Genomic DNA, 24,336 nt, shown 5'->3' on the forward strand with positions numbered 1-24,336 from the left:
ACATAAGGAAAATGGACATATAGACTCATTAACTGACATTTCAGATGGAAAATCTGTTAAGAGACCAGTGCACTGAATTTAGCTTCTCCAACTCCTATTTTGGAACTTTCCTTCATCTCCTGTTACTTGTCTCATTTTCCCACTTCTTACCTTTCATATTAGAATTTACTTTTCTCTGAAAGCTATTATTAAAATATGCAATTATAGGAAATTCTTGGAACCAGCTTCACAACTGAGAAATGCAAATACTGAAGTTTTTCTCCCAATGAATTTCACATATTAAGAGGTACTTCCAAAACTTAAGACTAAAATGTTTTTTAAAATTCAATTACTTACCTAATCTGAATCTGTATCAACATCATATGGCATGCTTTGTGCAAAATAACACTTCACGGAAATAATTTCATGTTGATATCAAGAAAAGAAAAGCAATTAATCATCCCTTGCATGAAATGTTCTGTAGTCACTGTCATATGCAATTTTATCAGCTGTACTGAAGCCAAAGTACATTCTGAATTTCACACTTTAGAGTGGGAAATGGAGAATCTACATGCCTGTCTGGATTACTCTGAGCGGTATTCTGATTCTTTGTTTCCAGTAAAGGTTTTAAAACAAATACATTAATATAATCCAATCATTCTCTATTATCAGTTTCATAGTTTATTGTCATTCCAAATATGTATGTTGGTAAAGTGCTGGAAAATCTGAGAGGGGATTTTCTGATGGCAAGTATAGTCAGATATCCTCACTTTCTGATACCTCTGGTTTATAGGCTCAGCCTCCATTAGGAACAACATTTAGAAACTGCAAAGAAGTAGGGTGGGTTATTTTCAGACTTGACAGAAAAATCCATATAATGTCAGAAAAACTACAGGCTGTGTTAACCAGTATCTCTGATCACAGCCGTTTACATATCTTCCATCTCACGTGTATAGCTAAAGCACATGTTCAGATGTCCTGTAAAGATTTTTTCTAAGCTGAACAGTTCATTGTATTAACTGTTTTGTTGGGTTATTTCCCTGAAAGACATATACAGACCTATGAACAGTAATGGCCAGCTCTTAAAAATATCTATTGATTCCAGAGCTTAAATGAAACATCAGTGTCTAAGGTAACTGCATTGTTACGAGTATGTTAAATTCATTAGCTAAATCACAGCTAGTAAACTCTAGTAGAAAGCTCTGCTTGAAAATTGGGTGTTTATAATGTACAGAAAAAATATTGATTGAACTAAATATTGAACTAAAGGGTAATTTAAGGATACAATCTTCAGGTAAAATAAGGAGCCAAACCATACTCTTATTCAAGTAACTTACACAAACTTAATGTACTACATTGCCTGTTCTAAAGGCGTATTGAAAACATACTATCTAGCCAAAAGAAGAAGACAAAAATGCTCCTGACACAGAGATTTATGAAGCTGAGAATGAGAGGACATTCTTGTTTGATAGCACCAAAAGGAGATTTTGACTAGAGTTGTGATAAATAGGCAGGCAGGAGAGACATCACAACTGGGACAAGTCTCCCAGGACTGTAATTACATTGAGGACCTCAAAGTAACTTGGGACTGGGGAATACGAAATGCCTTAAAATTGTCATTTCTTAAAGCCTTGTATTTTGTGTTATGCCTTCTAGTTTGCAGTACAAATTTCTACCTGCCTGCTTCATGCAGGCAATTATACTGCATATGAAGACATAATTTTTTTTCTCTAGAGATGCACAATCTGTATGCCTCTATTACACAGAGGCAACTTTAACCAAATATCTGACTATAAACTAAAGGTCCTTTTGAAGTATGCTGGGAAGATATGCTTATCTAGACTGCATTCACAGTGAAAGGTTTTTTCCCCAAAATATATTTGGTCCTTTTTAACTGCTTTGCTGTTGCTTTCCTAGTGGCCTCAGGTGCAACCACTGGTCCTTATAAAACACTGAAGACCCTTCATGAATTTGGGCATTGCGGACATTTGGAAGTCCCAGGTTTTACAGTGGCAGAGTAGATCAGGGCACTGGACCTGGAGAAGACCATGACTTCTTTCTAGCCTATTGGGCATACTTTTTTTTTCAACAGAGGACAGAGTAGGAGAGCTGAGCATGATGTACATGCAGGTCTCATCCAAACATCCTGCTGGGATGTGGCTGGGAACACACCCAATCCTATGATCTGGAAATAGTTGGCATCCCACATTCATTAAGTGACTGCCAGCATTCAGCTTCTGTTGTCTAAACCTGTCCAGATTATATCTGTCTCACAGGGTGCTTAGAATGCCAGTGGCATCAGGAGTGAGGTTATGCTGGTGCTAGTTCTAGTGAACTGCTTAGGAACTATGGACAATATGAAAAAGATAATGACTAGAAAAAAAATTATAACAACTTTCAGAGGAACCTAATAAAGGTAGGTCAACAAGAAGCATGACAATAGATAAAAATCAATTTTGTCACAGGCACAATATTTCCCATTAGAAGAAACAATGTAAACTACTTATGTATAGTTCCTAGTACGAGAGACTGTAATTACTTACAGAAAATACAATACAATTGTAATGCAATAAAAGTAAAAAAATTGGCCTTCTGAACTCTTAGTACTGACAAGAACATAGAAGAAAACAAGCCTGTATGTCCTCAGAGAACAGTGTAAGTCACTGTACTAAGACATAAACTATGCTTTTAATGTACCAGGTGAATGTATTTGATTTAAAAATCACTATACAGCAACAAATACAAAAAGACAGAATTTTACATGTCTATATGTACATCACAAAAAAATATGTCCTTAGGTCAAGCAGTAGCTAATCTATGTTGGCATGTTACAGGTGTAGGGCATAAAAATAATTTCATTATGAAGGGGTGAATCCTACCTTATTTAGAATGGTGTAATCTCCTGTCTGGACTCCTTACCAAGTAGCCACCTTTTCCATTTAAGTATTAGGGTGTTATAAAAGAGCCTATTGTTTTCCAAAAACTAGCATATTGGGAGATCTGTGGTTTTATTTGGTAATTCAAGTTAAAATGAAGATAGATAGATAGATAGATAGATAGATAGATAGATAGATAGATAGATAGATACATACATACATACATACATACATACATACATACATGCTGAGTATGGAAAATTGCTCACAGGATTAACAAAATCACCTGCCAGTCATAAAGGAAAAAAAGCAACCAAACAAAAAACAACACAAGAAGACAGGAAACCAGCAGCATATCATTTTCATAATGTCTTCAAAATCTGTTCCCTTTGACTCAGAGCTAGTTCTGATTACTTTTTTAAAACACATCTGCATGTCCTAAGCAAAACATTCTGAATACCATTCACACATTTTGAACATACTTTTAATCAAATCTTATCTAAGCACCTTTTCTGCCTTTGGGCCAAGTCTAGGTCTAAATAAAGAAATGTTAAAGGACTTTTTTTTCTCATGTAGTGTTCTCAATTCACTATATTTTTTTTGTTTTCTAATAGAGCAACAAATATTGGTAAAGTCCACGGTGCACTTCCCAAACCCAACCCACTACTCTCCCAAGTCCCTGGTGACATTGTATGGCTTCTGTGGATTGCAGAGCAAGACATATCTTTCACCTAACAAATAAAAGCTTGCCAAATACAGCAGTCATAAAACTTGAAGACATGCAGTTTCTGTGCACTACCATAGGCTACCTAATTTTTTTAAGTTTAACCACAGTTATAGAATTGTGAATCTGTTTATGTATTTTTTTCAAACTTTATTTTCCTTTTGATCTGATTTATTGGTACAATAAACAACCAATTTCTATTGTCTTCCATAAGACAATTCCATTTAGCCTCCATATAGCTCACTAGTACTCATCCAGGCAAAAATATTTCCTCTACATACTTCCCATTACTTTGAGAAGCATAAGATGCCATGTCACTATAATTACTATTAAAGCACAGGGTTTGTTTGGTTTGGTTTTAGTTACCTATTGAGCAGAGTGCAGTCTAAAAAAAAATAATAAATAAAATAAAGAAAGAACAAGAAAAACAATAACAACAAAGGTTTATTAACTTAGGCATATCTTATTGTTCAACATTGCAGAAACACCTGTGTGTTTTCCTGCAGACATATAAATACAAGCAAAGTATCCTCAGTTGTGCCTGGACAATGTAACTATGGCAGAAAAATCTATTACACTGTGTTCAACAGGGTGCATTTTAAGAAAGAATTTGGGATAAGCAAATTTCCACTTCTAGACATTTGGATTTTCTTGGATGTGTATGCAAGTTCAGTGCTTCCCTGAAATTTAACTAAATAAATGAGTCTGTGGAAGCTAATTCTGGAGTGGAAATCTCGAAAGGATACATAGCCTTTCAAAGCTGTGTGTGTTGGCTTCTAGCAGTACAGCCATAAAAGCTGAGAACAGCCTCTCAAGCAGGACTCTTTAGAACTTTTAGTGCTAGTTAGAACTGAGACTGTGAATTAGAAAATGTAAAAAAATAACACTAATGTGTCTGAACTTTTTTGGACTACAGAGAAGATTCCTTGTAATTTGATTTTGCATATGGGGAAAGTTTAATGTAGTTCCTATTCTCACCATAGTGGTTTATATTTAGAGAACTTCATTTCAGTTTTGGAATAAATAATAAACCAACCAGAGTTTGTAGATCTTTTGTACTTTAGTAGTATTGGTTAATAAGTACTTCTAATTTATTAAACAGTTAGTCAAAAAAATAATCTCTCATATGGTCCATACGCTGATTTAGATCTGATTTAGACAGCAAAATACAGGGTCATGACTTATTAGACACTAAAGCTTGTCTCATAGGTATGGATAGTAGGAAAGCTGTAGGTTTTGATCCTAAATCTGAATAAATGTTTCTATGTTTTGTAAAAAAATCAGTTATAAGGAATAAAATACAAGTAATGTGCCCAGCAGATCGAAGTCTGATGTTTGGACAATTCTACAGCACACTATCCCTCTATCTTAGCCTGCTATTGTTACTCATACAGTTAAACATACAAGTACCTTGAATAGCTTAGCTTGCAGACAGACAAAAGAAATATCAAGAGTGCAGAAGCACATAGCATCCCAGAGGGTGGAAAACATATGCAGAAAATGACTAATGAAAGGATGTTTGAATCAACCTGTTTTTTGCATGCATAGGGAAAAATAACAATAAATTCCTTGGTCTGTCCCAGGGGTGGAGATAATGGCAACTTAATGAATCATGTGATTACAAAAATCAACTCTGGCTATATCAGAAATAACACTAGTGGATTAAAAATATTAACTCATGATCATTAGTGACTTTTTGTGTCAAGACTGCAATTAATGAAGCATATACTGATTAGCCACCAAAACAAAGAGATGAAAGTTTTGTTTAAAAAGAGCCAGGATTTTTCACTGATAATAGCTTGAACAATTCGCATCTTGGGAAACTTTTATTGCTCACCTTGGACAGACTTTTCCTTTAAAACATATGCACTTTTCTTTTCTGGGCATAAAAAAACTTGTCATTGCCAGGCTAAAATATCAGTGTCCAGGTCAGGTGGAGTTTCACTGAACTGAAATGTTTAAGACAACTTACATTTTTAATTTCCTAATCTGCCCTCAAAATAACTAGATATTTTTTTCTTTTACAATTCTTTTAATTGTCAGTAGACTAGTACCAATGACAAAATGAAAGCAGAACAATAGGGAAAACAAACACTTAAAGGACACGAAGAGTAAATATAGAGAGATGACTACATATTTTAAACACCACACGCTGAGAGAATGAAAAGCATTAACAAAGAGGGGACAGTGATCCAGGCTACAGCACGAGAAAGAATTACAGTTAGCCTAGATTAACATAGCATTCTATCCTTAAGAAATGTGTCAATGCCAATCCCTAGAAGATGACTAAGAATATTCTAGATTGAAAAATCTTTCCTGGGCAATGTGACAGAGAAAAAAAAACAAACATTAAAAGACAAGATGTAACTTATCTAGGCAACGACCACCAACCCTCCTTGCAATACAAAATTCAGGCGTCCAATATTTTCTTTTGAGGTAAATGAGTTTTATCATTTACTAACATAGACTCTGTCGGCTTTTAATTAAACTACTTTACCAATAATAAATCACAGATTGTTGCTAACATTTTAATAGAAATGTTCTGGGTTGCTACATATTCTTTAGTAGTTTGGAGTGAAAAGTATAAAATTTCAGAGTAGAATGCAGGTCCTGCAACTCAGGAGCCATAAAACTCATGAGGAGATTTTTTACAGATACGTCATTGAAGAAAATCGCCCTCATTTTGTATCTGAAATGGATCTTACTTTAAGACTCCTTCAGGGCTCCCCTTGTTCTCAAGAATAAAGGAATTACTGAGAATAAAAACACTACTTCCCCTGAAGTTTAATAAAATCTCTTCTGTCAAACCTGAAGTAAAAGCAATATTCACATTTTTAAAATGTTTTCATGAAAATAAAGATGATATTAGATGTTGTGAGATATTAAGTACACCTAGGGTGTTACCTTACATAACTTTAGCTATTCCATCTAAGCACTGATTGAAATGTACTTAGCTCTTTTGACCCCTATTTCATTTCCTCAGTGAAGCCTCTTAAGCTGCAATTTGCTCAAGAAAAGGTGTTATAAGCTTCAATATGATGAAGGTCTGGAGGACCAGCCCATGAAAAATGCAGGAAGATCCATTTTGAAAGGGGACTTTCAACTAAAAGCATTTGTTTCAGAGAGCTGGAATATTTGATTGTAACTGATATACAAAAACAGAAGTTGTGATTTATTTTTTTTTTTCTTTGAGGCATTAAGGCTAAGCCTGAACTAATAATCTTAATGTGTGCAGGTCAACTAACATGACAATGCCACATCCACAAATAAGAAACTAAAGTTTCCATTACTGTATTGATAAATGGATCCAGTTTTAGAAGATCTTAACATCAGCTCTCAGATCAAGTTACAACTTTAGCTTTCTTGAAAATAAAATAATTTTAATGAGACTTCTTTTGAAGATTTCACTATTCAAGAAAAGTTACAGGATCTGACCATAAAATTTCACTGGAATAAATCCTAGAAGAAACACATAACAGATCTTACAACATTCAAAAGAAGCACAGTTCCTGGATACTGAACTTTATTCCCACTGATTATTTTGACAGAAGCACCTATTCCATACGCAAGATTTTATTTCTAAAATGAAAACAAACCCCCCCATGTTACTCATAGCTGTCTAAAAGTCTAATTTTCAATTTCACATTTGATATGATGCAGTTGTACATTTTCACTTTGACAAATTACAATCTTTTTGGAGGATAAACCAAAAGCAGTGTAAATTGTTCTATATAAGCTAATTATCTACAAATACTCTTCTCATTCAATTATGACATTCAGAAGAGCCTTACAGTTGTCTGGATCTTCACTACGCTGAACTGCAATGATGCAAATTCAAAGTGTCTTAATAAATTCAGATGAAACTGGGCAAATCACATAAAGGTGTAGATGGAATTGTAATCCTGGTCTATATTACTCAGTGTGTCTGTCTTAAAAGTGTTAATTAGTTGCAATATTGAATATGCACAAGAATCTCTTCCTTGGGAGTGAAAGCAAATAAGGTGTATTGATATTCTGAAGTGCTTTGTGACATAGAGCCTGTTCAGACACCTTAGAATATCACAATCACACTGGAAATGCCCTGTCTTCAAGAAGAAAGTCAGTCCAGTCCAGTCCAGTCCAGCTCTTGTTCCTCTCAAAAGCAATAGATGTATGTGTTTCCATATTAGTACAGTTATACTGCAGTAAATAACAGCATTCAAAACTATTGGCTTTTACCTTAAAGGTTGTGCTCATCTGTTTGCTTGATATCTTCTGTATGAACAGTTCCACGCAGTCAGCACTGCATAGCTGAAATCCCAATAAGCAAGGTGGTGACCTTTCATTACTTGTAAACATAAGGCAAACTCTATCAAATATTCAACATATTCTCTTACAGTAGCACCTGTGTTGTAAGCCCAAGAGGGAATTTGAGAGCAAGCAGATGGATGAGGCACTCGTATCAAAACCCAGTCCCAAGAAAGAGATCAGTGCAGAAATGCCAACTGAGATTTTATTTACTGTTCACTCAGTGAGATGCACTGAGAATAGGAAATTGAAAATACAGATGTGATGGGAATGATACATGAAAGCACCCAATAAAATGCAATATGCGATGTACTCAATTCCACTTCTGTGTATGCTTATAATAAACTGAGGTATCAGCAACCTCAGCTTTCTTAAGACACACTGCCTATCATGGATAGCTTATACATTAGTTTCAACATCAGACCTCCTATTTAAAAAGTCTCCTTTGCAACAAAACAATTTATAACTGATATAGCTACATCTGCAACAAATAGCATTTTCATTCTTTCTTGGCCTTCTGTTTTTCTAAGCCATTTTAAATTGAGAGAAGTAAGAAACTTCCTTTAAGTTCCTGCATTTCACTGGGGACCTTCTCAATTAAAATTGGTACGGTTGCTTTTGAGTAGAATACTTACAGGCCTTTATCAAGACTAAAATTATGAAAAAGCAACCTATTAAAATACATTATTTTACTGGAAAACCTCCTCTGCCTTTGCACTTCACTTTGCCTTGCTCTAGATAGCTCTTCCATGGTAGATGTCTCAGGATTTTTTCACTGACAGTTGCAGAACATCGTGAATTTGGCAGCCACAGGCATTAAAAACAGTCTCATCAAATTAGCTATAAACCAGAGTTTTTGCATGCAAATACTAATATTTAGGTCTTGCCCTTGGATTTTAACTACATAAAAAGATGTACTTTTTGTTAAGGAAAATAGTATATAAAATCTAATAGTTATACTTCAGTCCATGTCTGCTAATAAATGTCTTCGAAGAAGACAGGCAGACAAAATAAGTTTGCATACATGAAATTCAAAATATTGGAATGGCCACTCCAATGTGTTTTAATTTTCTTGTATCAATTAAAAAAATAATTTCACTTTTTTCTGAAGTATCGTGGAAAAGCTCACTTTTACAACTTTAAGCTCAAAAGACTACATGTATTCCTGGCCTACCTCCCATGATTATGATGAAACTTGTCACAGGAAAAAAGTCACATGAGTAATTTTTTGCTTTTTTATTTCTCTCGGTACTCCTTAGAAAATATTTTGATGAACTAGTATGCTTCATGTTCATCCACACATAAGCTAGAGGTTTCAGCCTTGCTGGACAAAGCTCATAATATTTTTTATAATGCATATAAATAAATGCTTTCTTAAAACAGGATCAAGAAGATCATGCAATGAATGTTCTGTCTATTTTGTTCCCTTAACATGATGAAGAGCCTCTCTGAATTGGAAATTCTTAATTAACAGTGCATTCCTGAAGTTATTTTCTGCTTTGAGAACCGTCAGTAAAGACAGTGAAACATGTGAGAGAATTTCAGTACTTGTCTCTTAAATAAATACTTGTAGGGGAAACAAACAAACAAACAAACAAACAAACAAAAAACCAGACAAACAAAGAAAACCAACTCTAGCTTTTCTAATAAAACTTGCTTAGAATACTGCATGAACCTTAACATCCTTAACATAACATATAAGGAAGCACATGTAAAATTTTGGACTGACAAACATTCTTACTTTGGTGATGTGTAACTGATATTTCAGTTATTAGCAGAGATGTACCCAGAAGGCAGAAGATTTAGAGGATTAAAGCCAGCACAGCACTTACATTCTTCAGCTGTTTCACTTAAATAAAGTGGAAACTTTATAATTTCTGCTTTTCTTAGCACTCCTCAAACCCTAAGCCTTTATAAAAAACAACAACAAACAAACAAAAAACAACATTGGATTTCCTGCTGAAAAGAAAATATTTTTCTTGCACTTCTTCCCTGAATACTACACAGACACTCAAAATATTTGAAAGCATAATAAATGAACAACTGAGTCTAAAAGCCCTCTCAATTTATGAAATAAACACATTCAGAATATCTGGATGCCTATAAGATTTTAAAAGATAAAAAAAAATATAGCTAGACTCAGGAAAACACTGAAAATCAAAATTATTTTGAAATTACAAATAATGACCTATTTACATTTTGACTATGATTAATAAAAAAGGCAAGAGTTTGATGGAAAAACTGGAGGACAAAAATGAAAAGAACACAATTACTTGTAAATACTAGTAAAGAATTTCCTTATCTAGGCAGAACAAAATGAAACAGGGATCTTATCTTTAAAAATGCACAAGACTTGCATTTATTTATAGGTCAGAAAGAAAATAATTCACATTAAAGTCACACCATGAACTGATTCAACTTTTGTGAATAGCAATGATGAGCTTGGACTGTGGTATCTCCTTTCTCCATTTAATGTGAATGCTTCCAAAATAGAAGTGGAAACTGCAATTAAAGTGGCCTAGCATCTGGACAACAGTTATGATGGCAGTTATTATCTGAAATAAGTAAAATTTTGGGGAAAAATCACATTAGGGGGAAAATCACATAAAAGAGAACATAAAGGGACATACAGAATAAAAATATGGCCTAAGTAACAGTCAAACAGCAAGAATTAAATGAAACCAGATTCCAATTAGAGAAAAATACATCCCAAGTAGTCAACAGCAAAGCCTTGAGACAAGGTTGCAAGATATCTGCAAGACAGATGAAAGGGATGGAACATTTCACATTTACCTTTTTCTTGAACTTTACTTTTCAATGTACGGAAGCAACCAAATCATATAGTATTTTACCAAATGTAAATTATTTTCTTGAAGGAAAATATAGTCTCTCTTAATGAATTAGTGGATAATTACTTATCATTGTAAATAGTTTTGGTTTGCCTTAATGCCACCTTGGTATAATTTCTTTAAGTACTAATTGCAATTACCACATTTTTAAACAATACATTGATGCATTCTTCCTTTGTTTGCAGGAAATCTATGCATTTTATGCACAGTTTATCTTAAAGAATTTAGAGACTTTTAGCCATTGAGGTAAGGAAGCTTTAATTTCTTTTGGGATTCTAACTCTCACAAGCAGTTACAACTTCAGAGCAGGTTGAATGGGAATAATTTCTTGCCAGAGGAACTAATGACCAACCCATTCTTGCACAGTGCTGGCATTTTGCTGGTACTTTGATAGAAAAGAGATTGATTTTTGCTGCTTCTTGTTCTTTAAAGGCTTTGCCGCAACTAACAAGCCTTTCCCTTGCAGCCAGTGCTTGGGGCACAGGAGAGACTGAAGTTATCACATCCCTCTTCCATATTATGTAAACGACTGCTAGAAAACTCAGTGCCTCTGCTGTCTTCTCAAAAATAGGGCTTTAAGCCTGCAGAGCAGAAAAGGGAAATTTCCATGCATATAAACTTACAAGGAAAAAAAATATGTAAAATTGGTCATATAAAATTGTTTATTTTGAGCCATATTGATAAAATACAGAAGAATCTAAGGAGAAGGAGCCAGTCTAAGTGGAAATGAAAAGCCCTGAGCAAAAGGGAGTATGCAGCCACTCTGTCTGAGGGCAGATTAGGAATCAAACATTGACAAAGAGAAATCCTTTAGCTCCTCATACCCCCAAGGATAGATTTAACCCACCTCAACTACAGTAAATAGAATTTATTTGCCTCTCTGTTATACTCATGGTTGCCCTGAACAAGGCTAAACCAGATTCACACATGCTCTAACATACCTGCTCAAGAAAATCAACTGATACAAGAAGGACTTCTGAACTACCACAGACTATGAATGAAGCATTCTGTACAGCAAAGTTTAACAGCCATAATCAACACTGACTTTCTTGTATAGGCAGAAAAAGGCCTTCCAATATACCCAAGGTCACGGGTGGTGCTGCAAATGCCTTCCTATCTGAAATACCTTTCACTTTGTTAGTAGTCACAAAAAGATAAGCCTATACATTTGTAGTGAATTTCATAAATACCTGTAAATAGACCTTTTTTTAACGCATCTATTGCTTCAAAGAATTGTGCTTTCTGTTTCAGGAGGAGAGGAGCTCAGTGCATTCACTTTCATAACATACTCTACAGATCTTTTGTAATAATTAGGGTATGGTATAAAAGGGCAAGCAGAACCCAGGGACACTCTTCTCATGCTACTGCACAAATACAGTAAGCTTCTTCCAGTCACTGCAAAAACTGATTGTCATTTGCCATCAGATTAATTCATTTGTTCAAATATTATCAAGTAACTTTTTGTCATCCTCTGTTACTTATCTTTCCCTCTTGTATTCACCTAATTTGTATTCTTGCCTGTGTCTTGCTTTTCAGGTACCCAGTAGTACACAACACTCTTCTATGTTATCTATTTTCCTTCTTCTGACATCATCTGCTCACATTTCTTTTTTTGTTATCTTTCAATTTCCATGTAAAAAATTTTCCCACAAAGTACAAACAGAGGGCCTGAAAACAGAATACAAGCTACAGGCAGACTTAGACTAAAATTAGAATTAGTATTAAAGTTGAGATAGCCAAACCATGTAATTGCAAGGCACTATCAGTGCATATTTCATTCTCCTATCAGTCCCGCGTGAACTTCCAATGTCACAAGTAAAATCAGACTGTGAGCTTTTATGTTCTGTCTGAGAAGTGCCCAATTACTATATCTAGTGCTGTAAAAATGCAAGTTATTAAAGATAGAATTTCAAATTGAAGATTATATATCGTTGTATATAATATAAATAAGATAAATTAAAGCAAGATGAGGGGGAAGAGAAGTCAAAACAAGCATTAAACACTCAGGGAAAATATGAGACACATTTAGTGGTACCTGAGCAGTATTTTGAAACAAGAAAAAATGGAGGAGTAAATAAGACTGAGCTGGAAGTCTGCACTGGAAAGAAAAAGAAGGAAGTGGATTTTGCAGGAAGAGATTGATGATGTTCCAAGTGTTTTACAAGTACGGAATGATGTTTAAAGAGGATTTTCTACAATAACATAACTCCCAGCTGGGTTAATTTTCTAAATTTACGAAGGACATTCCTGTCAGTTTGACTGTGTTGGTATTGATGAAAGCTTTTTTCATCAAAGCATCCCCCACTTTACTGCCCCCCTTACCACAAACCATGACCACTAAAAAAAGGCTATGAATATTTCAAATAACTAAATGGCATGGATGGATGAATATTTTAATTCAAGTTATGCTTGTCTTTTATCAAGATGTAACTTTGAACATAATAAATTCTTTTTAAAGAATCAAAGACTTTCATATTCTATATTTTGAATAATTTTAATTATTTATTTTAAGTTCTTTCTAAACAGTGGAATGTTTATGGACATAGCCAATGGCATGCCAAAAGCAGAGAACAAAACTAAGATTGTATCCAGCCTACTTCTCTGACAGATTTTCAATCTAAAAGAAAGAAGAAACCTGTTTTATATTGCCTGCTGTAAACATTCATGCCATAACTTTCTTTACTTAAATTGACAGATCCATAAAAAGGGCACTGTAAACACCACCACACTGGTAGACCATGCTTAGTCCTGTTTAGTACTTGTGTACAAATCTTCCTCCCCATATTCAGAACAAACAATGGGTGCATTAGCTTCTCCCAGTCATTTCAAAACAGGTGAGCAGTAACTGCATGAAAGAACACTGACAGTCGAAACAAGTTTGAGAAGTACAAGTTTTAACATTAGGTTATCAAGTTTATCTTCAACCAACAGTTGAACTGTGTTAAAATTTAATTAAAAATGTACAGAGTATTTCTGCTTTTCTTGTGCTTTGCTAATTTAGAGTAAATAAATTAATATAATAAACTTTGAATATAAGTGGAGTGCTGCCCTCTAATTCGTATTTCAGATGTAGCACATGAAAATATCAGGCAAAATGGGAAAACCCTGTATTTTCCATCAGCATTACAAGTATTTACTCCTTGTCTGCATAGTCTGAACATAAATGACACACAAGTATTTAATGTACATGGGACATGTCAACTTGATTATCTATGCAAGAGAAAATCATTAAAATCCTCAATAAAGGGTCTGAGGGTGGCAGTCAATGATAAGTTAACACAGTAACACTTGCAAAATAGCAAATCTTGTTCTTGTCTTTTTTAAAAAATGGAATTGTGTGTGACACACAAAAGCCACTAAATTTTCTCTATGTAGCACTCACAAGGTTTCCCCTGGAGAAGTGTGCATGGTTATGAGTGATACTGAGAAAGAAGCATATCAGATGGGAAGGAAGTATAGGGTACAGATGCAGTAAGTATAGAATGTTATAATATCCCTTGGGGGATAGTATAGGAATATATAAGTATGAATTATCAAAGTATAGAGTAGATGACCACAAATCATAACTTCTTCAGGACTTACGAGGAAGTCTTGAAGGAATTGTGACTGTTTAATTTAGAAAAAAAATAAATACGGGGGAAATAGAATAGTTCTTTTAGTAAGTAAAATCACACACAGAAGGGCAATGAGTTACTGTCCTCCATCTCCACTAGAGGAAGCCCTAGAAGGAATAAGATGTCTGCAGTGAAGAAAAGACTGGTTTGTGAAGAAAAGCTAACTGTAAAAATAGTGAAGGATTACAAAGACAAGGAAATTGTTAGGTGTCCTTCACAGAACAGGTTAGATAGGTGTTCAAGGAGGTCTGTGTACAATTGGTCCTGTCTCCATGAAGGCAGTACCCTAGGCTGTCACTGAGCTTCAAACAGCCTTTAAATTTGAAGCAGAAATATATACCTAAATTTCAACTTTTTAAAGACAACTACTTATTGGTGGGGAAGAAAAAAAGGAACTTAACAGAAGCAAAATACTATAAATAGTAATACAAGCAGCAACTTCAGCTCAAATACTAAACTTGGACTCACAAATTCTGGTTTGTAGTATGCAGTTTTATTTGCGGTATTTTCTAAATGAACATGTTATCCTTCTGTAGTCTGGTTTGGAAAAAAAATATATATATATATATATAAATTTATAGACTAAACAAAGCCTTTATGTAGAGTATTTACAGTATTAGCAAATGAACAGTTTTGCCTGGGAAACTCACTATGAAACTTCACAGCCGAAACTAAAGCTCTATGGCTATGGGACTATGTTAAAGCACTTGCTGTGAAATCCTCTGCAAATGAACCATACCCAAAATGCTATGAATACTTACCCATCCATAATCTCAAAAGGATTTTAATTCAAGATATATGGAGAAATCAGTTATGTCACATATGATAAATAGTCTTCAATGCTTTTTAAACCTTTAGTCTTTAATGCTTTTTATGCACATTGTCCTATATATTTAAATCAGTTTAACCCGGACTTGTTGGAGAAAACATTTCCACAATTAATTTGTTGTTTGTTTGGGTATAATAACATGTCGTTAAACACTCACAGAACCTAAATAGCTCCTTTACACTACTAGTCCAAACCTTTTTGGATGAAAATACTGACTTGCCAGATGGTGAGAAACAGCATGATATCTCATCAACTGGGAAATCTGAGTTCAGGTTCACAGGACAGCGGTGGCTGCATAAGATGGAAAGGATACAGGAAGCCCCCAAGGGCAGGGAGTGAAGACTGCCAGTTAGATGTTTTTTTGCAGAACAAGACAGACAGTTCTTGCCCCTCCCACAGTAAAGAGTTACAACAACATGAGGAATGCAACTGGGTAGGAGATAAAAGCAAAGGCATCCAGTAAAAGAAGATGATCAGATTAAACTGTACTCAGCATACAGAGGTGCCCATTAGGAGACTATCCCAGGTTGCTTATTTTTATCCTTTTCTTTTTCACCACTCTGCCCAGTCTACCTCTCTGGTCTTACAGTGGACAACCAAGAGAAAAACCACTACATGAAGAATTGTTCACCTAGGTGTAAACAAAACCCCCCAAAATGGAAACACACACAAAATTTCTGCTAAACTGGCAGAGGTAAACAGAAAAATAATACATTGCACTGCATATTTTTTAATTTCCAATTTGGTTCTATGCTTTTTATACAGAGGAAAGGGAAAGGAAGCTTTAACTGAGCCAGGTGTGGGAACAAAGCTGTAAACGAAAATCATTATGTTTCTCCTGCAAACTTCTGGCTAAAGCGGGACACTGAGCTTAAGTATCTTAACAAGATTCTGCAGCCAGAAATTGGAAAATCTAAATCAGGAAGGGTAAGACAAAATTTCTCTGAAAATCCAAACCAGTATTTTCTATTTCTGGATGTTCTGTGTCAATTTTTAAGGCAGGTAGGAATAAAACTGCTTCTTTAAGAAAGGCAAGACAGTTCCATGAGGGAACAGAGAGGCTGGCTGCTTCCAAAGGGCAGGGGAGCTGGAAGCCAAGGAAGGCAGCACTGTGGGCGGGGGGTCCTGGGTGCTGGGCAAGCAGGTGCATTCAGGGAAGCGGGAAACCCAGAAATACAGAAGCCAGAATAAGACCTACACATGCCACTTCATTTAAACAAAACTTTAATCACAGATGGAAACCAGCAAACATATTGTTCCAAGTCACTGCGAGTCCTTTAAGACAACTGAAAAAAAGAGATCTCAATGCATTTCTTTTTATCAATATAAGCTAAAAAATAAAGTCAGAAAAACAGGCAGTACAATGAGCTGCTAAAACTCGGAACAGAAATTCAGCATGGCTCCTGGCCCAGGCCTAATTCTAGTGTTTCCTGCAAGTTGATAAAGTCCTGGTCTGTGCTGTAGTCCACACAGAGGCACCTTTGCATCCTTTTCTATGGGTCCACTGCCCACAACTACATAAGTGGGACACCTGTCATAAACCTGGACCAAATCATGGCCTTCCTATGCCTGTCTGTGGAGGACTTATTACAAATCCGATGTTATAACAAAAACAATAATAATAATAATAGGGTGTTGGACAAGGCCAATATTCATTTTATCTATCATAAACCCCTAAAAATCTTGCTAGCTCATTACATTTTCCTAGCAGACAGCAGTATTTCATCTGTTTTCCACACAGTGACACCATTTAATTCACTTTCACTTTTAATCCTTTATCTTTTCCTACTATTTTTATTCTATCACAGAAAATGTTTTTCTCCAGTAAACCTGTGGTGAAGAAGAATGTGAATTCTACAGCAGCAGTAGCAGCAGCAAGTAAATTAAAACATGGAAAGTTTTATGAATTAAATATGAAAGTGGTTAATGCAATCAGTTCTGTACTATGTACATTATTTATTTTATTAAATTAATTTGACTCTAGCTCTGTTTCCAGGGTGCTAAGGTTTTCATATCAAAGACACAGTAGGGCACTCTAAGAAAAATGGAAGAGAAGCTGATGGCTTCGGAGCTGAGCAGAGTGCATTTTGGGATCTGGAAAAAGAAACTGTTTGGGATTTTGGGTTACACACATTTTGAAAATTCTGGCTACTTTGATAAGCAGGAAGATACCGTATTGACATTCAATCTGTGAGTATCGGACTATGAAACTAACATCTCGGAGAAGAGCAGGAGCAATTCACACCTTCTTATGTCATGATTTCACTGTGAACTAAGACATCACTGCAATGGCCACATAGCATTTCTATTTTGAAATCTCCTTTTGACGCATGATCTCCAAGGGATTCTGTAACAGATGGCTACTCAACAAACAAGCAGTCTTGCCACCCATGCACCTTTATCCCCAGCTACACTTCAGAAACCAGTAAGAGAAAGTGTAAAAAATTGCTGTTAGTCCTACACCAGCAAGGGGTGTAAAATTCTGCTCCTAAATTAATACAAATCCCCTTCAAATCAGTTTTGAAAGTATTCTACTCAGTATATACTCACTGCTTTTTCAAGATCATCTTGCAGCTGATATTTTTCTGTTCTCTGGAAATTGGCTATTTCTAAAAAAGCTACTTATGGAGTTAATGTGCTGTCGATCCATCCTCTTCCCTCAAACATAAACTGATAAAAATATATTATATAGAATATATGAAAGTCCCATTTGCTGTTAAATAACTGTTGCTAATATGTTGCTTATATTTCTTATGAGGACTAATGGGACTATCACAGCATTTCTCTTTCCAAACAGAGAGGTCAGCTTCTTTAAGCAATTTTCAAGGAATTGTAATCAGGATAAAAGGTTTCCCAGCAGGAAACGGACTGGCACAGAAACATTTGAAAAAAAAGTTCTCTGTGGGGAATTGAAGCTAAAGAATAGATGGCCATAAGTCAGTACATTTTTAGTGTGTACTACATATGAATGTATTTATTTCTGAAGAGTAAGGATCATTTTCAGAGACCACAGCATGTGGAGTATTTGAACACTCTTCAGAGGAATGCATCAGTGATGTTAAGTTTTCTGGGATTCTGGATAGCTATTTATGGAGATCTGGATAAATGTATCCCAATATATGACACAGAAATGTATTTCTTTTATGAACAGTTAATCAGAAAGTTTCTTGAAGAGGACAGCGATTTTCTTCATATTTTTACATCACATAGTACAGCAATGATACAAAGGTATACTGCTCAGTCTGACAGAATTAAAAGTGTGTAGATAAAGGGAAAGAGCTAGCTGTAAGATGTTTGGAAAGCATGAGAACAGCATCACAATAAAACAATTTCAGATTGTCTTGAAAACATGACTTGAAAGCTGTCTGAAAAATCACATACTGTATTATTGGATGACAGCATGTCCCAGTAGGGCAGTCAGTACAAACACTGGCTTCCATTCTATTTACGTTTACAGTCCTTCATTTGTAATAATGTCATCTGTAATTGCTTGTATATCATATATGTACTGCAATAATAATTCCTTAATAAATATTAACAATAGTTTTTCAGCAAAAATCAATCATGTCCCAAAAAACGGCTAAGATCCTAATGAAGGAGGAGTCTCTCAGCTGACTGCTGAGAGTAAGGAATATTATCAAACTTGAGATCAAAGGACATCTGATCTTTTAAAAGGTCTGCCCTTCAAAGAGAAAAGGGGAAGCTGTCAGGTGCAACTGGCAGGCATAGGCTGAAAAATAGCATCTGCATACAGTGGAGAAATGGAGAGGACTTAAAAATTACTGAGAAATCATCAGCACAGTTTAAGCAGGATTCATGAGTGTCTCTGTATTTTGGTTGCTATAGTGCTAATAGCAAAAACTGACAAATTGTTACTAATAAATCCTAGTTAGTTAAGAAGAAATTGTTTCTGTATCCTCACACTACTATCAGTCCCATGCCAAATGAATGGGTGAACTCCAGGGACTGAAAGATAATTTCAAGTCTATATCTCAGCTGGGAGATCTGGGCACTCTCCAACCCACAATTTCAAGGCAAGTCTAAGATACACAAAAACTCTTTCTTATAGCCATAGGTGTATAGACCTCATGGAAACTGCAACATTTCCCACACTGGATGACCAGGAGACCACGTTTACTGAGATGCCCCAAATTCCAGCTCCAACCCACCACAGCACATCTAAAAGCCTGAAGCATCATGATTAAAATAAGGTCTCAAACTACTTTGTGCTTATTGATTATAAATAATTTCCAAGTATGCTTGCTGATTATAAAAGCTGGCAGTCCTTGAACCAAAGTTTTGTGATCCAAACTATACATTAGTATTAGAATCCATGCCTAATGTCAGTTATTATAAGTTTAATAAAGCATAGGTGTGTAGTGTTTATAAAAGATGTCATCATCTTAATTTTTGGTTTTCTATTTCATTCTTTCCTGGTTAAAAAAAACCAAACAACAGATGTTGTTTTTGTAAGGCAGAACATAACATATGATAATTTGATTAGGAGTCTGAACAGACAAGACAAAGATTTTGCCAGAGTTTCAACTCAGAGATCTCAAGGCAGAAAAGAAGGCATAACAGCAGAGGAAGGAAGAAAATCAAACACAGGAGCTGCACAACTGTGAAAAGCAGAGATAGCTGAAGCTCAGCAGCTTGCAGCATGCAGGAAGAGCAGAGATGCTATGGAGAGTTTTGCACTGGAAGATAAGGAGCTGTAACTTGACAAAGGGAAAAAAATCAGACAAGTAGAGATTAAAAGTATTCATTCCTTATGATGTAGGCTTCAGTTACTATTTTGTAATATTTGTTAAACCACAGCAGTGATTTAACCAGACTCAGGATAATATACTTGCTCCTGACCTTTGATGTTTGCAATTATATAAAAGGTTAACCATGACTAAGACTGCAAAAAATATTAACTGATTGTATTCAGTTAAGTTTTGCAAGGGCAAACAGATAGTTCAGAGCCCTGCATAATCTAGAAAAATGGGCCAAATATAAGAAAACATGGATCCAGACTTAAAAGTCCATCACATTTCCTTTGGAAAGTGGAAATAAATAGTTCCTGAGAAGGAGGAAAATGGTAATAGAGGAAGGACTCTAGGATTTGTTTGTTAGTGGATCCTTTTGCGAACATCTGAAATGCAACAATGCCAATACAATTTTGCAATTTTGAGTGCAAAAATATCCACCTTTGCAGCACTTTAGCAGAGAGGGATCTTTCCTACTTAGCTTTAGTATAAAATCTGCTAGAAAACTGGCTACAGGTGTAAACAGCTTGCCAGTGAAAAGGCTGATGGTGCCATGGGGACAGTCTCCTCTCATCTGACGGCAACTGTCTAACCTACACTAGTCACAGTGTCCTGTATTGTTCATGGCACTTCTGGAGGATGATTCACCCATCCATCTCAAATCTCTGTTTTTCAGTGAGATGAATCACCTCCTAGAGGTGTCATAAGTGAAAAGAGGATCCTAGATGACTAGTTGAACTTAATGCTCAACCTCTGAACAGCCAAAGTAACATAAGGTAGCCAAAGCAGAAGCCTGCGACACCTATAAATTATAAAAAATAAATCAGCATATAATTAATACCTGTTGCCTTCAACCCAAAGGTAATTCAATGAAAACAGTGTAACCAGAAATAAGTCTTTGGTGACTCTGTGAATGCACAGCCAGACACAATGTGCATGCTTTGACTACGAAGGCAGCAAGCAGCAGTCAGGAGAAAAGATGAAGGAGGTAAGTTCACTAAGTGTAAGTATAAATACCAACAAGTTTGTATACTTAGTGCTGATGACTAATAACATGTAAAAATGAATGATTAGCATGAAGTGTGGTATTAATTAATGAGTTTAATAAAGTGGGTTTTTTTAAGTTTAAAACTGTCCTGATATGTCAATCTTAAAAATACAATACAGAAATCTCTAATCCCCTGAAAAATAAAAAATCTGGACACATACTGAGTTGCAGGAGTATTGTGCAGCAGTGCATTATTCTAGATGACTAATAACTCAAGTTCTTAACAGCAAAAGTTGTATACAGGCTTATCTTACTGAACAACTTGATTTTTTTTAAATATCAAGATATCATTCTGAGTTTTCAAAACTTTTTCAAAGTCACAATCTAAGATATTACACCTTCTCTACCTCTGTAATTTTTGTTTACTAGGAGTGGTAGCAGTCAGATTGGATCAGTGTACAAAATTTCACTCTATGCCAAAAGTAACCATTGAGTCATAGAACATTCTCTTTCAGAAGAGACCCACGATGATCATTGAACCCAGCTCCTGACTCCATACAGGGCAACCTCAAAGTTAAACCATTTATTTAAGACCATTGTCCAAACACTTCTTGAAAATTGACAGGCTTGGGGCGATGACCACTTTCTTTGGGTGAGTGTTCCAATGCTTGACCATACTCCTACTGAATAACTTTTCCTAATACCCAATCTGAACTTCACCTGATGCAACTTTAAGCCATTCCCTCCCATCACTGAAAACTAGAGAGAGGAGGTCAGCACATCCCTCAGCTCCCCATCAGGAGGAAGTTGTAGACAGGAATGAGGTCACCCTTCAGTCTCCTCTAAGCTGAACAAACCAAGCATCCTCACCTGTCCGCTGGTCCTTTCACCATCTTTGTTGCCCTCCTTTGGACACATTCTAATATTTTTAAATACTTCTTACATTGTGGGGCCCAAAACTGCACACAGTACTCAAGATGATGCCATACCAGTGCTGCTTAATTAATGCTGATGTGAACTTGCAAATGCAAGAAAATGTTAAGGTTTGAAAACCAGAAAAATTGTTCCTAAAAGTGGATAATTTTTACAAGAGTGTATCTCCCAAAGCCACTTTTTTCAATGCATGCCATTGAGTTTTTTTATTTGTGTGAGGAATGTTTGGAAGCTTGCTAAATAGAATGGATAAAATTATAGTAAGGTATACTTCTTTGAAATCTCATCTTATTCAAAGGTGTAAGCAAACCTTGACAAAATTGGTTATGTGCAAGCATCTGAAAACTTCATTGAGTTTGGAAAGATCTCAAAAAAATCACAGAAGAGATTTACACGATCCTAGATAAAACGTATTTCCTATCAGAACTTACTTGCTCCGATATTTGTAGCTAAAATATATGTAAATTAACAATTCTGTAATAAAATTTAAAACACTGTTATAAGACCTTTCTTTTATAACTTTTAGAAGATGAACAAAAAGCAAAAATTTGGACATTTAACGTCATTTAATGTGTGATATTTTACTCAAATGCTATTACTACATATCTCCAAATAACAGAATTTTTGCAAAGCTTTTTAATATTTATAACAAGAAACGTTGCCTCTCTTATGTTTTCATTCTGCTAGGAAACATACTTTTTAATTACAAACTGAATTTAAATAGGAAACACTTTCTAATATATGCAAATCCAGCATTATCACTCTGCATTGTTAAATAATGTTTCAGTAGATCTTGTAAAACTGCAGCAATGGCAGCATAAAGCTCTTCTATACAACTGAGATAAATAAATCTCTGGAGAAGGCAGAATATTCTTTTCTATTGCTGTAAATATGGAAGTGTATTAAACTTCTGAACTGAGATTTGGTTTAAGAAAATGCTAAGTGCCTACTTTCGCTATCAGCTAAGATAAAGGTTTAGTATGAATCATGTGCACTTTAAACAGTACTGACAAGAGCAATGTATTATTAAGCATTGAACTCTGCCACGGCAAATAATATTTATCTGACAAAATATAACTAGTGACTGACATTTTCTATATTAATGTCATGTTTCATTATTTAAAAAAATGTATTTTCTTAATTCCTACAGACTTCCCAAGGTGTATGAAGCTTTAGCAGATGTGTAAACTGTTCTCACTATCTCACAGGCTAACTCACATTGCAGAATGTAACACTTGAGAAGTCAAATGTAAACTATACAAAAGAAATTAAAAAGTAGCATAAATATCTGTAATGTGGAGTCATGATGGAAAGCCAAAAAAGTGAGTAATCAGAGAGAATTTAGTGGAATAAACTGAGAACCATAGGCAAGATTTGAAAGTCAGCCTGCAAGACCCCTGAGCCTCTATCAGCCCAAACTGAATGCCTACTCTCAGTTTAATGCCCTTTCTTCCTGTGGTTCAAAGCATGTGACTGAAAACTGGCTGTACTTCCATTTAAGCAATTCAAAGCACTGAAAGAAAAAAAAGAAAAAAAAAGAAAAAAAAAAAAGAAAAAAAAAAAAAGGCTAGTGAATTCAGAAAGCTGCTTACTAATAAAAAAATTAACTAGTGCAAATCATGCATTCAATAAAAAACCTGAGAAAAACCTGAGATCAACGTGTACTAAAAAGACAAGAAATATGTGAAGTTCATTGTAAAAAACTGTATTTTCTTTTGTTTCTGGAAAAAAAGAAAGGAGAAAAAAGTGAAGGGGAAGAGGCAGAAACACAAGGGAAAAAAAAAAACAACACCAGTGAAAAGTGAGTTAGGTTTTTCATAAATGGAGGACTTAAGACTGACTCTTGGGTTCAGAACTCACCAGAATTCAATAAATGCCCTGATTTTCTTCGGAAGATTCATCAATGGAAAGAATTAGGTATGCAGCATTATTGAAAGATAGACCTTTTATTAAGTGCCTTCTTACAAACACGGATTTAAAAGCACACCTTACCTTACCACTCCATTATTTATAATATCACTTTGAGCAATATTTTTGGAAATGGCATTTTTAGGCTTTTGGACAAGAGTTCTCAAGCATTTTTTGTTTATAAAGACTTCAATTTCTTCTACAAAAATAGTACATTTACATTTCAGATGCACTGCTGACACAGTGCTTGCTTGGGACAGTCTTTTAGCCTGCACTTGAAAGCAAAAACTAGGAATTTGACAAATATGTCAGGAAAAAAAAAAAAAAAAAGAATGAAATCATTAAATATATAGCTATCCACTTACTTAATGCAAGATTAATGTGGAGGAAAGGTACTAATTTGACAGTTGTCAAGTGTCAGCTCCACAAAAAGGTAGAGAACATGTATGAGCAATGCCAAATCTATATGGAGCTTAAACTCTCTAGAGCATACAGAAATTGCCACATTCAGTAATGAAAAATAATTCAACCTCTGCAGTGCTTTACTTCTTTGTCTTCTCTGCTGAAATGGCTAAGAGCACAACATGATGCTAGTTTT

General features: G+C 35.2%; 1 protein-coding gene across 4 annotated transcripts in view; it reads right to left on the reverse strand.

The window, feature by feature from the left end:
* IMMP2L (inner mitochondrial membrane peptidase subunit 2) overlaps positions 1–24,336 on the reverse strand; it is a 435,181-nt gene that overhangs the window by 42,376 nt on the left and 368,469 nt on the right. For 3 of the 4 annotated variants that reach the window (XM_051618060.1, XM_051618042.1, XM_051618051.1), the window contains one exon: positions 7,798–7,869. The exons of the other annotated variant lie outside the window; for it this stretch is intronic. In XM_051618060.1, the coding sequence (XP_051474020.1) occupies positions 7,798–7,869 (72 nt within the window). The remainder of the gene's footprint in view (positions 1–7,797; positions 7,870–24,336) is intronic. 4 annotated transcript variants of the gene reach the window in all.

This window comes from Apus apus, chromosome 1 (assembly GCF_020740795.1).
Source record: "Apus apus isolate bApuApu2 chromosome 1, bApuApu2.pri.cur, whole genome shotgun sequence".
Classification (NCBI taxonomy): domain Eukaryota; kingdom Metazoa; phylum Chordata; class Aves; order Apodiformes; family Apodidae; genus Apus; species Apus apus.